Below are 12,194 nucleotides of genomic sequence, written 5' to 3'. Positions count from 1 at the left end.
GGTTTTATGTCAATTTGCGACAATAAAAGAAATTTAAGCTTTCTTTTCTGTCTTCTTTGGCAAAAGCACAGCTTGTATGTTCGGCAATACACCGCCCTGAGCAATCGTAACACCCGATAACAGTTTGTGAGTTCCTCGTCATTGCGGATGGCCAGTTGCAAATGACGCGGAATTATTCTGGTCTTCTTGTTGTCGCGAGCCGCATTGCCGGCTAACTCGAGAACTTCGGCGGCCAGATATTCCATGACTGCAGCGAGGTATACGGGTGCACCAGCGCCGACACGCTCGGCATAGTTGCCTTGCGTAGCAAACGATGAATACTACCGACTGGAAACTGAAACCGGCACGGTTAGACCGTGACTTAGCCTTTCCCTTGACTTTACCGCCTTTGCCTCGACCAGACATGTTTACAGGTTCGTGTTCAAACTGAGAATGATATCAAAGTTCTCGAACGGGCCCGTATAGATTTCTGAGCGTTGCCATGATTCTTCTCTCCCTCTTCCTCTTAACCCTCGTGCTTCAGTTTCGTGTAAGGTAAACATATCGTGCTGTGAGTTATTATTTATTGGTGGTATTCCTTGACAATATGTATTACGTTTGTAATACGTGGTATTACTGTCGTCTATTATTCATTTAATTAATATATTCCTGGTTCATAAAACCATTTCTAATATTTTCGGTTTGTTCATATTTCTCAAACTTCTGAAGTTTAGAAGTTTGGGAGTAATCTTTTGTCTGTCCAGTAGTTTTTCCTTGTGAATTTGCCTAGGTCTGTAATATTTTGGTTTTATGATTATTATTGCCATATAAAACTTCTTCGTGATGGTAGCAATAAACTCTTTGATGTAAGGTATTTTTGCTTCTTCATGAAGTGCTTTATTAGTAATAAATTTATTTTTTGTTGTCTGTTTTTGCCTGTTATCAGTCTAAGGCATTTATTCTGGGTCCTTTGTAGTTTTTGTTGTAGTTGTATTTACAAGTGTTTGTCCATGCCGGCCCTGCATATGTCAATATAGGTCTTATCATTAGTAGATAGAGTAGCCTTTTGTTTTGCTTGTTTAGGTAGCTGCTGTTGTTGAGAAGACAGTGCAGTCTATTTATCGCTGCAGACGCTTGATTATTTCTGTATTTTGTGTGTTCTTTGAACGATAATTTTTTGTCAAAGATAACACCTAAATATTTGATTGTATTAGCCCATGGGATTTTGTCCGCTCCAATTTGTAGGGTTTTCTGTTTGTCAATGGTTTGTTTTTGTTTGTTAGTGAAAAGTATGGCTTCTGTTTTTTGCGTATTCAGTTTTAGTTTCCATGTGTCTAGGTAGTGGTCGATTTGTAATAAGTGTTCTTGTAGTTTCTTTGTTAGAATTTCGATTTTAGCACTTGCAGAAAAAATTGCTGTGTCGTCTGCGTATTGCAGGATTTGGGTGTTTTTGTGGGTAGGTATATCATGCATGTATATGTTAAAAAGTAGTGGTGCAAGAATAGATCCTTGTGGTAAGCCTGCTGCAATTGCTTTTTCGTCTGACAATTCGTTTTTGACACACACTCTAAAGGTTCTGTTCTTAAGATAGGACCTTATGATGTTGATTAGATATCTTGGTAGCTCTATTTTTTGCAGCTTGTATAGTAGTCCATTATGCCATACAGTGTCGAAAGCTTTCTGTATATCTAAGCTTACTAAGCCTGTATGTTTCTTCATGTTCATAGCGTGGATGGTTTTTTCTGTAAGTATATTTATGGGATGTTGGGTTGCGTGTCCTGACCTAAATCCATATTGGTGTTTTGGAAGAACGTTTTTCTTCTTTATGTGATATAATATTTGTTTTTGTATTATTTTCTCTGCCAGTTTCCCATAGTCGGTAGTAAGCTAATAGGTCTGTAATTTTGTGGAAATGTGTCGCTTTTACCTGGTTTTGGAAAAGGAAGTGTTTTGGCTGCTTTCCATTCTACTGGGTAGTGTTCAAGAGATAGCATGGCGTTTATGATTTTTGTGAAATTTATTATGCTTTACGTGGTAGATTCTTCAGTACAATATTTTGTATGTTATCGAGTCCAGGAGCTTTGTAGTTTTTTAATTTTTGATGTTTTGTTTGACATCTAACGGGGTCACTTTGCAGATAGGTGTATTCAGTTGTTTATTGTGTTGTACGGTTTTGTTCACTTGTGGTCGTGTTGTATGTTCCCAAGATCAAGGTTTTGCCGGTGAGTTTCTTCCAGTACTTCGGCTATAGCATCTGCTTTGTCTTTGTTTGAGTAGACTACCCCATTGTGTCTTGAATGTAGTGGTGGGATATCATTGCGTTTCCGAGTTCGGTTTTTTGTCAATTTCCATAAGTTGGTGCTGTCTTTATTAATGTTGTCTAGTTTCAGTTTCCATATATCGTTTTTATGTTTTCTTATGTGTCTTTGGATTTCACTCACAAACTGTTTAGTAATGCTTTTAATTCAGGTACACGTTGTTTTTGCCATTTTCGTCGTATGCTGTTTTTGACTTGAATAAGTTTTATAATGTGTTCGGGTAGTTGTTCGTAGCTTTGCTTATTTATTTTTGGTATGTTTTTCTTTATAGAGTGTTGTATTAATTCAGTAAGCTTTCTAACTTCTTGATCTATTTCACATCTTGTCAGGATGGTTTGCGTTAAGTCTAGCTGGTTGCTTACGTCATCTTTAAATTGCGTCCAGTCTGCTTTTTTGTAGTTGTATTTTACTATATATGATCTCTCCGTATATCTTTCTGGTGTTTCGTAAATTTTTGTATAGACAGGGTTGTGGTCGGAATCCGTTTCGGATATTGTTCTGGCGAGCTGCCTTGTATGGATATTTTTCGTTATGAAAAAATCTATTGTGCTTGGTGATTTTTTATCGTCGCTTGGGTAATATGTTGGTTCTTCTGGATATATAATTTTATATGTTTGTAGGTTTCTGAAGATCATGTCATGTATGCTTCTCCCATCTCTATTTGTTCTTTTACAGTTCCAAAGTTGATGGTGTGCATTCATGTCTCCCCCTATGATTACTTGTCGATTAAGGTTCATGACTGTTTCTAAGTCATTCGTATCCAGTGTATTTTGTGGTCGTTTGTAAATTGCAGCTACTATTATTTTTGTATTTTTAACTGTAATACTTGCTGTTGTCGCTTCTATGGTGTTTAGCTGAGGTGTTAGAGTTGAATTTTGGACTATATCCTCGTGTATTAATATTGCTGTACCACCACCACTTGCTCCATCTCGGTCATTGCGGTAGATTTTGTATTGTGGAATGTGAAAATTAATGTTTGGGTTTAGTCGAGTTTCGGTCAATAACACAATTTGTATGTTGTGTTTTCTCATTATATAGGTTAGTTCACTTGTTTTGTTTCTTATTCCATTGCTGTTCCATGTCATGATATTTATGCTGTTATTTTTTCGGGCCATTTATTTAAAAGTAGCGTTGAAGAATTCCATACCTATTATTATAAAGTCAGTAATATTTTTGGCGTTCATGATCTTTGGCAAAACTTTTGGATGTTGCTTATTATTTTACTTAGGTCGAATTTAGATAGCAAATCTTGAATTTGTTTCATTGTATTAAAATGTCGCTATTTGTGGATGATGAGTTTTCTTGTCGTTCTTCATTATTTTGGTTATTAGTCGCCGTCTCTTTGAGTAGTTCGCTGTAAGATTTGGTTTGTTTCGGCGGAGGAGGTGCGTCAACCGCTTTATTTTGATTAAGAGGTTTGTTTCGTATTTTATTTCTAAGTTCAATTAAGAAGGGGCAGTTTCTGTAGTTTGCGGGGTGCAAATTCCCGCAGTTTACACATTGTGGTTTTTCTTCTTTTGACTTGCTGCATTTTCCTGGTTCGTGGTCTTCTTTACATTTAACACATCTGTATTTTAGGTTGCAGTATCTGGCTGCGTGTCCAAAGTTTTGGCAATTGTAGCATTGCAATAATCTTTCTGAAGCATGTAGTTTCTCCCATTTTACTATATATCCCAAGATGTGGCGCACTTCCGTCACTTTGCCAATATCTTGCTGTGGGGTTAGGACTACAATATAGATCGGTAACTTATATGAAATGTTTCCTTCTACTTTCTTGGACATTTGTATTATTTTGCTCACGTTAATTTCCTTGTTTTGTAGATCTTCTTTAATGTCTTCTATATCTATGTTTGGGTCTATCCCCCTTAGTACAATTTTCTTATTTGTTTCCTTCTTATCTCCGTGTGTGAAAAAATTGTATTTATTATCTCGTAGGTATTTAAGCAGATATTCATTATCTGTGGTTGTGTAGGTATTTACTCTCAGGTGATTTTTACTTATATATTGAATTGACAAATCCTTTTTTATATTAGATTTAATTGTTTTTAACACATGGTGAGGTATTTCGCTCTTGATAATCACAGTTGGCATTTTCCTGTCTAATTCTTAGGATCATTTTTAGATGTACTTGCCTTTGGGGAAAGCGCAGTTTTCTTCCTTATTTTTTCTTCGGATTTTCCCGAGCTCGTTTCTTATTTATCTCATTTGCGGTTTCCATCAACTCATCGGGTTCTGTATCCGTGTCTGTGCTTGATAGTGGTTCAAATCTGTTTGAAAGTTTCACTCCGGTTATATCGTCGATGCTGTCGTTAGAGTTTAGTATTTGCCGAAGTTCTTCAACAGAGTACTTCCTCTTATGGAATTGGTACTTTTTAGTGCGCCCCATTTTGTGGTAACGTACTAAAATCCAGTGCTTGAGAATTTCAGATCATCATCGCAAAATCACACTTATTCACTTCACTTTATCACTTTTTATTTCACTTCACTTCACTTATCTCACTTCACTTATTCACTTATCATCATCCATCAATCAATCGATACGAAAATCAAATGACCCAATCAATGAAAACCAAAAATCAAAATGAGTCGTGCCGACGCTCCGTTTTCGTACTGCTTCAACGTTTTGACTGAAGCCGTAACAACGTACGTAGGCAAGGGAGGGGCGTGTCTACAAAAAAATGGGCGTGTGCTTGCAACGCTCAGAAATCTATACGGGCCCGTTCGAGAACTTTGATATCATTCTCAGTTTGAACACGAACCTGTAAACATGTCTGGTCGAGGCAAAGGCGGTAAAGTCAAGGGAAAGGCTAAGTCACGGTCTAACCGTGCCGGTCTTCAGTTTCCAGTCGGTCGTATTCATCGTTTGCTACGCAAAGGCAACTATGCCGAGCGTGTCGGCGCTGGTGCACCCGTCTACCTCGCTGCAGTCATGGAATATCTGGCCGCCGAAGTTCTCGAGTTAGCCGGCAATGCGGCTCGCGACAACAAGAAGACCAGAATAATTCCGCGTCATTTGCAACTGGCCATCCGCAATGACGAGGAACTCAACAAACTGTTATCGGGTGTTACGATTGCTCAGGGCGGTGTATTGCCGAACATACAAGCTGTGCTTTTGCCAAAGAAGACAGAAAAGAAAGCTTAAATTTCTTTTATTGTCGCAAATTGACATAAAACCGTCCTTCTCAGGACGAACAACTTTATTCAAAAAATGAACATATATTATTTTACTATTTATTTATTATTTACTATTTTATTTATAATACTATTTAATTTACTATTCAATACTCATTTTAATTTATTTTAATTTTTTTATCATAACATTCGGTATATAATTCAATTGATTTTAGATATTTTTATTTAAATAAATATAAATAACAACATTTGTTTGAATGAATCAAAGAATATTTAAGGTTATAAATGTACGAAATAATAACTTTATTTATTAGTTACGTTGTTATAAATCATTTAAAATGAATATAAAAAAAATCTATATAAGTATATTAATTTTTGTAGTGATTTCAACATCAAATAAATAATTCTTGTTTTATTATCGAATATTAGCACATTTATATGTTATTATGTTATCAATTATTATTGAATTTCACTAATATCGATTATAGAATTTGTATATTTAAAAAAAAAAATTGTAGGGTTTGTTAATGATTTGATTTTTATAACATTCGCAATTCAGGCTAAAATCTCGCATGTTTTCTGACCCTCGAGCAAACGGTTATTCACGGTCGTCGTGTTTAGGAACTGCCGCTGTATAGTGGCCTAAATGTTTCAGCAAGCATTTACGCTAGATATCAATGTCAATACCATAATACCTTATAGCAATTTGTTAGTCTCGACGAGAAGAATAAAATAATAATTATTCATAAAGAAAATAATAATGTTATAGTGAATTTTGACGCGTGTTTTTAAAAAGGGGCGTGGCTTAGTGATCGTGGAAAGTTTTACTAATAATTATCGTACAAAATTTATTAATAATCATAAATAAATGTACAAAATAATAACTTTATTTATTAGTTACGTTGTTATAAAACATTTAAAATAAATATAAAAAAAAATCTATATAAGTATATTAATTTTTGTAGTGATTTTAAAACCAAATAAATAATTCTTGTTTTATTATCAAATATTAACACATTTATATGTTATTATGTTATCAATTATTATTGAATTTCACTAATATCGATTATAGAATTTGTATATTTAAAAAAAAAAATTGTAGGGTTTGTTAATGATTTGATTTTTATAACATTCGCAATTCAGGCTAAAATCTCGCATGTTTTCTGACCCTCGAACGAGCGGTTATTCACGGTCGTCGTGTTTAGGAACTTACCTGTATAGTGGCCTAAATGTTTCAACAAACATTTACGCTAGATATCAATGTCAATATCATAATACCTTATAGCATTTTGTTAGTCTCGACAAGGAGAATAAAATAATGATTATGCATAAACAAATAATATATTATAGTTAATTTTGACGCGTGTTTTTTAAAAAAGGGCGTGGCTTAGTGATCGTGGAAAGATTTACTAATAATTATCGTACAAAATTTATTAATAATCATAAATAAATGAATTGTTATAAAATTATATAGTATTATTATAAAGTTATAATGAATTATTATGAAATTTTACTATTGTCGAATATAAATTTTGTATATTTAGGTATTATTTTACATATTTTTCCTTAAAATTTAAGAAAAATTAGATAATCTCGAAAAAATTATATGAACACACATAACGATTTATATATCATTTTATTCGTGATTTTATTCTGCATCTTTCGTACGAACAAAGTTTTTGAGCGTTGCAAGCACACGCCCATTTTTTTGTAGACACGCCCCTCCCTTGCCTACGTACGTTGTTACGGCTTCAGTCAAAACGTTGAAGCAGTACGAAAACGGAGCGTCGGCACGACTCATTTCGTATCAGTCAGTGTACTAGTAAACATCAGACATGCCACCGAAAAGCAGCGGTAAAGCGGCTAAGAAAGCAGGCAAAGCCCAGAAAAATATTTCAAAGGGCGACAAGAAGAAGAAACGTAAGCGCAAGGAGAGCTATGCCATTTATATTTACAAAGTCTTGAAACAAGTCCATCCTGACACGGGCATTTCGAGCAAGGCGATGAGCATCATGAACAGCTTTGTGAATGATATCTTCGAGCGTATAGCGGCCGAGCATCGCGTTTGGCTCACTACAACAAACGCTCTACAATCACTAGTCGGGAAATTCAGACAGCAGTCCGGCTATTGCTACCAGGCGAGTTGCGAGTTGGCCAAACACGCCGTCAGCGAAGGTACTAAGGCCGTAACCAAGTACACCAGCTCGAAATAAAATGATGAAGATTTGTGATGCCACTTATATGTTCTGTCGACAATAACAAAGGCCCTTCTCAGGGCCCACAAATATTTTACAAAAGAACTTTATAATTTTTACATTGGTTTTATAGATAAAATAAAATAACCTGACACTAATGATATTTTATTAGGATTTTCAATAAATTTTGATCAGATATCTATTAGAGATCGTTATTATTAATTTATATTATAAATAATGTTCAATTTCTATATTTTTCAATATGATAAAAATTAATGATTGAATATTCAATTCAATTTAAAACTTTAGTTTTTCAATTAGTTAATAAGTTTAAGTTTATTTTATTTATTATAAAATATATTTATATTAAAAAAAATCGCAATTTAAATATTTTCGTAAAAATAAAATTATTGTCGTAAATATTTTAAAAATTTTATTATTTAAATATATAAAATATTTATTACATATTATATAAATTTAAATAATATGCAAAATTTAATAAATTCATTCATTTAATTGAGCTCCTTCAATTCAAGCCGTTTTCGAAGCCCTTAACTGTAAAGTATACTAATACTAAAAGGGCTTCTATTTTCTATTAATTGTAGCCCCCCCATGTAAGAAAAGAATCAATTGCATATAAAAAGTCAATACGAAAAAATAGTAAAAATATTATTAATTAATACTTTCTTTAAAACATATTCGAAGGGCTTTCCAATTTGATAATATTATCAATAATATTACCAAGCAAGTTATTCTGCAAGAAAATAAACAAATTTCATATAAAATCAAATAAAGCCTGTACGTAAATTGTAAAATATATTACTTGATCTTTTAATTATATTTGACAAGCCCTTAAAAGGGCTCTTTTTTGTTTTGTATTTATAAGAAATGACTGCGTCCGTTGATCAATTTAACCGCCGAAACCGTACAGTGTACGACCCTGACGTTTGAGCGCATATACGACATCCATAGCGGTTACGGTCTTCCTCTTGGCGTGCTCGGTGTATGTGACTGCATCGCGGATAACGTTCTCGAGAAACACTTTCAGAACACCGCGGGTCTCTTCGTAGATTAGACCCGAGATACGCTTGACGCCGCCACGGCGAGCAAGACGACGTATAGCCGGCTTTGTAATACCTTGGATATTATCGCGAAGAACTTTCCTGTGTCGCTTAGCGCCACCCTTTCCGAGTCCCCTTACCACCTTTGCCACGGCCGGTCATTTTTCAATATATCGCAGTCGGGATAAATTTACAAATTGATGTTAACAGCTCGAAGTCTGAATAACGACTGAATTCCAACGAGCGAAATTATTGAAAAGTTTGAGCTCGCTAGGCCACGCCCATCATAGCTATGCGAGCATTCGGCGCCGACCAATGACAGCCGAGCACAGCATCGGACATTCGTAATGTATTTTGATCATAATATTCGAGCCGGACGCGTCAGTATCAAAACGATCGTCAAACGAGAAGGTTCTCGAAACGAAATCTAGGAGTTATAATGGCCCGTACGAAGCAGACAGCTCGCAAGTCCACCGGTGGCAAGGCGCCCCGGCAGCAGCTTGCAACGAAAGCGGCTCGCAAGAGCGCGCCGGCGACCGGCGGTATGAAGAAGCCGCATCGTTATCGGCCTGGCACCGTAGCTCTGCGTGAGATCCGTCGTACCAGAAGAGCACCGAGCTTCTCATACGAAAGTTGCCGTTCCAACGTCTAGTGCGCGAGATCGCTCAGGACTTCAAGACCGATCTGCGTTTTCAGAGCTCCGCCGTCATGGCATTGCAGGAAGCTAGCGAGGCCTATTTGGTTGGCCTGTTTCGAAGATACAACTTGTGCGCGATCCACGCCAAGCGCGTAACCATCATGCCCAAGGATATTCAACTAGCTCGGCGTATTCGAGGAGAACGCGCTTAGACGCCTGTCGTCCTATAAAACAAATCGGTCCTTTTCAGGACCACCAAATGATCAATTAAAAGAACTTTTATTATTTTTTCAAATTATTTTATTTTGCAGAATTATTCCATCGATACGTTAGAAATTTTTATTGATTTTTTTTTTAATTGAAATTATTGACAACACACATGATTTGACTTGTTGAATATGTGTTGTTGTGTTAAGTTTAAAAATATTATAGTTGAATTTGTAAAATTCGTCATGAATTTCTGAAAGCTTCTTTAAAAATTCTAAATTTAATTAATATGGGCGAGTTGCCGTTCTGATGATAGAATTTTATATTATATATATTATATTATATATATTTATATATATAAATATTTTTTTTTTGATTGTATATTTTTTAATTTCATATATAGTTATTTAAAGTTATATAAAATTTTTCTTTTTCGAATACGATATGAAAAAAAGATTGAAACTTCATAATTATTAATGATTATATTTTATTTCATTAATTAATTTCCATTTACTTATTATTTATATAAAAAAAAATTAGAAAAAATTATGAATTTAATTATTATGAAGTTGCCGTTCTATGTATAGTTTGATTTATTTAAAGTGATATATAAAACTTTATTATAAATTATTGATTATATTTCATTGATTAAGATAATTTATTCATATAAATTATTTAAAAAAAAATAATAAATAAATAAATAAATTCAGCGATTGATATTGAACAACTCCCTACCAAAGACGAAATTGAAAATTGAAAAGACTTTGACTTTTAAATTTCGTCAATGACACAACACGGCGGCGGCGAGGAACACAGCGAGCGTTGCTGCGCTCCTGTTACAAATATTTTATTAAAATTTTTTCCGAAGTCCACGAAAAGGCTATAATATAAGATGATAAGATATATATAAGTAAAATAATAATGTTCTTTGATAAAAATTTATTGTTAGTCCTGAAAGGACTTTGTGCAAACATTTCGTTTGCTGTTGTGTAAAAAGATAATGAAATGTTTTCACTTCTTTTTCGGTGACGCTTTTTTCAAGGTTTGGCTACTTTTTGATGTCTTCTTTGGCGATTTAGGTTTCTTTGCGGCTGCGGTCTTGACGGTTTTCTTCGTTTTTTCTCGTTGCCGTTGCCTTGGCCGATGAGGCTTTCGTCGACTTACCCTGAATGGTCTTCTTCTTATCGACTGTCGTCTTAGGTTTCGCCGACGACTTTTTTAATGTGCCCGCTGCGGATGCAGACTTCTTTTTAGGGACGAAGCAGGTTTGGCGGCGCCCTTCGACTTTGCTGTCTTCGATTTTGCTTTTGCCGCTGGCGTCTTAGCGGTCCTGGCTTTTCCAGCCGAAACACCGCTTTCGCCGCCGCTCTGTTTAGCGTTCGCGGCAAGTTTGAACGAACCCGAAGCACCTTTGCCTTTTGTTTGAATCAGTGTGCCCGCTTGAACAGCTGACTTTAAATACTTTTTAATGAACGTTGACATTTTCTCGGCGTCGATTTTATAATTGGCCGACATATATTTCTTAATCGCCTGCAGCGACGATCCGCCGCGTTCTTTCAGACTTTTAATAGCGTTGTTTACCATTTCAGATGTAGGAGGATGGGACGGCTTCACTCGCGTTTTTTAACAGCCGCAGTCTTGCCCTTTTTCGGCGATGCTGTCGCTGGCGCAGCGGTTGCCGCCGGCGACGTAGATAAAGCGTTATCTGACATTATAGTAAAAATCGTAGGTTAAAATGTAAATCTAACACGTGATTGGTTTAATATGTTAGGGGCGTGGCCAAAAACTATATTCGAAAAGTGTAGGACCGAGGAGAAAACAATAATATTTGAAAATTTTACAAAATGTAAATTATTTGTAAAAATTAAATCCAGCGCTTTTATTCTATAATTCGCATAAAACAATGGATTTCCATGATAGCCAATTCCTCCCCACCATATCATCAAAAGCATGATTTATTTCAACGGTTAGTTTTTTCTAAAATAATCGCTAATTATATTCAAATAATTCTGCACTCAATAGTGCGTTTCAACAAAATCGTTATCGCATTTTATGAGCATTGAGATATGTTATATTTTGATGCGATGTAATTATACTTATAATATCCTAGACAGTTTTTGTAATTTTTATTCATAATAGTATCATAATGTTCATAAACTGTCATTGAACATTCATTTGAGTACTCTATGAATCTATACTGAACAATAGCTAATCGAAACGATTTGATTAATAACGAATATAATATTTTATTAAAATAAAATATTATTTGTATGAAATAATTAATTATATTTACGATGTAATACACTATCAATACACCAACGCATAAATTCGGTTAGAAATCATTTGTGTAAAAACATTATGTCGCGTCGTGCATCAAGTTCAAGAAGTTGTGCTATCTATCTCTTTTTGCATAGTATCTAATAAAATAATATTATCGTTATAATTAATTATTTCATTCGTAGTTTTCAAAAGAACGATAAAATACAAAACAGTAAACAATTGTACTGTTGTTTCTGAAATAACTTGAGTCAAAAATTCACAAACGTTTATTTCTGTAAATCATAATATTTCTATCATATTATATTTTATTAAAATAAATCGAATGTATAATAATTAGTCATTAATAATAATATAATATTTATTTTTTTTTTTTTTTTTAATTCAC

At 34.5% G+C, this 12,194-nt stretch overlaps 5 protein-coding genes across 5 annotated transcripts; 3 read left to right on the top strand and 2 right to left on the bottom strand.

Moving 5' to 3' along the window:
* Nucleotides 1-4,982: 4,982 nt before the first annotated feature.
* Nucleotides 4,983-5,481, top strand: LOC113374306 (histone H2A). Its single transcript, XM_026614421.1, has one exon. It carries the CDS (start codon nucleotides 5,065-5,067, stop codon nucleotides 5,437-5,439), a length of 375 nt encoding a protein of 124 aa, XP_026470206.1. The 5' UTR covers nucleotides 4,983-5,064; the 3' UTR covers nucleotides 5,440-5,481.
* A 1,783-nt stretch (nucleotides 5,482-7,264) lies between these two features.
* Nucleotides 7,265-7,642, top strand: LOC113374311 (histone H2B-like). The gene has a single exon (XM_026614425.1). It carries the CDS (start codon nucleotides 7,265-7,267, stop codon nucleotides 7,640-7,642), a length of 378 nt encoding a protein of 125 aa, XP_026470210.1.
* Nucleotides 7,643-8,488: 846 nt separating this feature from the next.
* Nucleotides 8,489-8,862, bottom strand: LOC113374308 (histone H4-like). The gene is given in 2 exon segments (XM_026614423.1): nucleotides 8,489-8,819; nucleotides 8,821-8,862. Coding segments are annotated over 2 exon segments (312 nt in total). The 5' UTR covers nucleotides 8,848-8,862; the 3' UTR covers nucleotides 8,489-8,534.
* A 262-nt stretch (nucleotides 8,863-9,124) lies between these two features.
* LOC113374307 (histone H3-like) lies at nucleotides 9,125-9,550 on the top strand. The gene is made up of 2 exons (XM_026614422.1): nucleotides 9,125-9,262; nucleotides 9,319-9,550. Exons 1-2 carry the CDS (start codon nucleotides 9,125-9,127, stop codon nucleotides 9,532-9,534), a joined length of 354 nt encoding a protein of 117 aa, XP_026470207.1. The 3' UTR covers nucleotides 9,535-9,550.
* A 1,114-nt stretch (nucleotides 9,551-10,664) lies between these two features.
* On the bottom strand, nucleotides 10,665-11,165 carry LOC113374310 (histone H1-III-like). Its single transcript, XM_026614424.1, has one exon. It carries the CDS (start codon nucleotides 11,111-11,113, stop codon nucleotides 10,748-10,750), a length of 366 nt encoding a protein of 121 aa, XP_026470209.1. The 5' UTR covers nucleotides 11,114-11,165; the 3' UTR covers nucleotides 10,665-10,747.
* Between the last annotated feature and the right edge of the window lie 1,029 nt (nucleotides 11,166-12,194).

This window comes from Ctenocephalides felis, unplaced genomic scaffold, assembly GCF_003426905.1.
Source record: "Ctenocephalides felis isolate EL2017-DRISC unplaced genomic scaffold, ASM342690v1 CF-g0.4_SCAFFOLD_01701, whole genome shotgun sequence".
NCBI classification, from domain to species: domain Eukaryota; kingdom Metazoa; phylum Arthropoda; class Insecta; order Siphonaptera; family Pulicidae; genus Ctenocephalides; species Ctenocephalides felis.
This window is presented reverse-complemented; position numbering and strand designations above follow the sequence as displayed.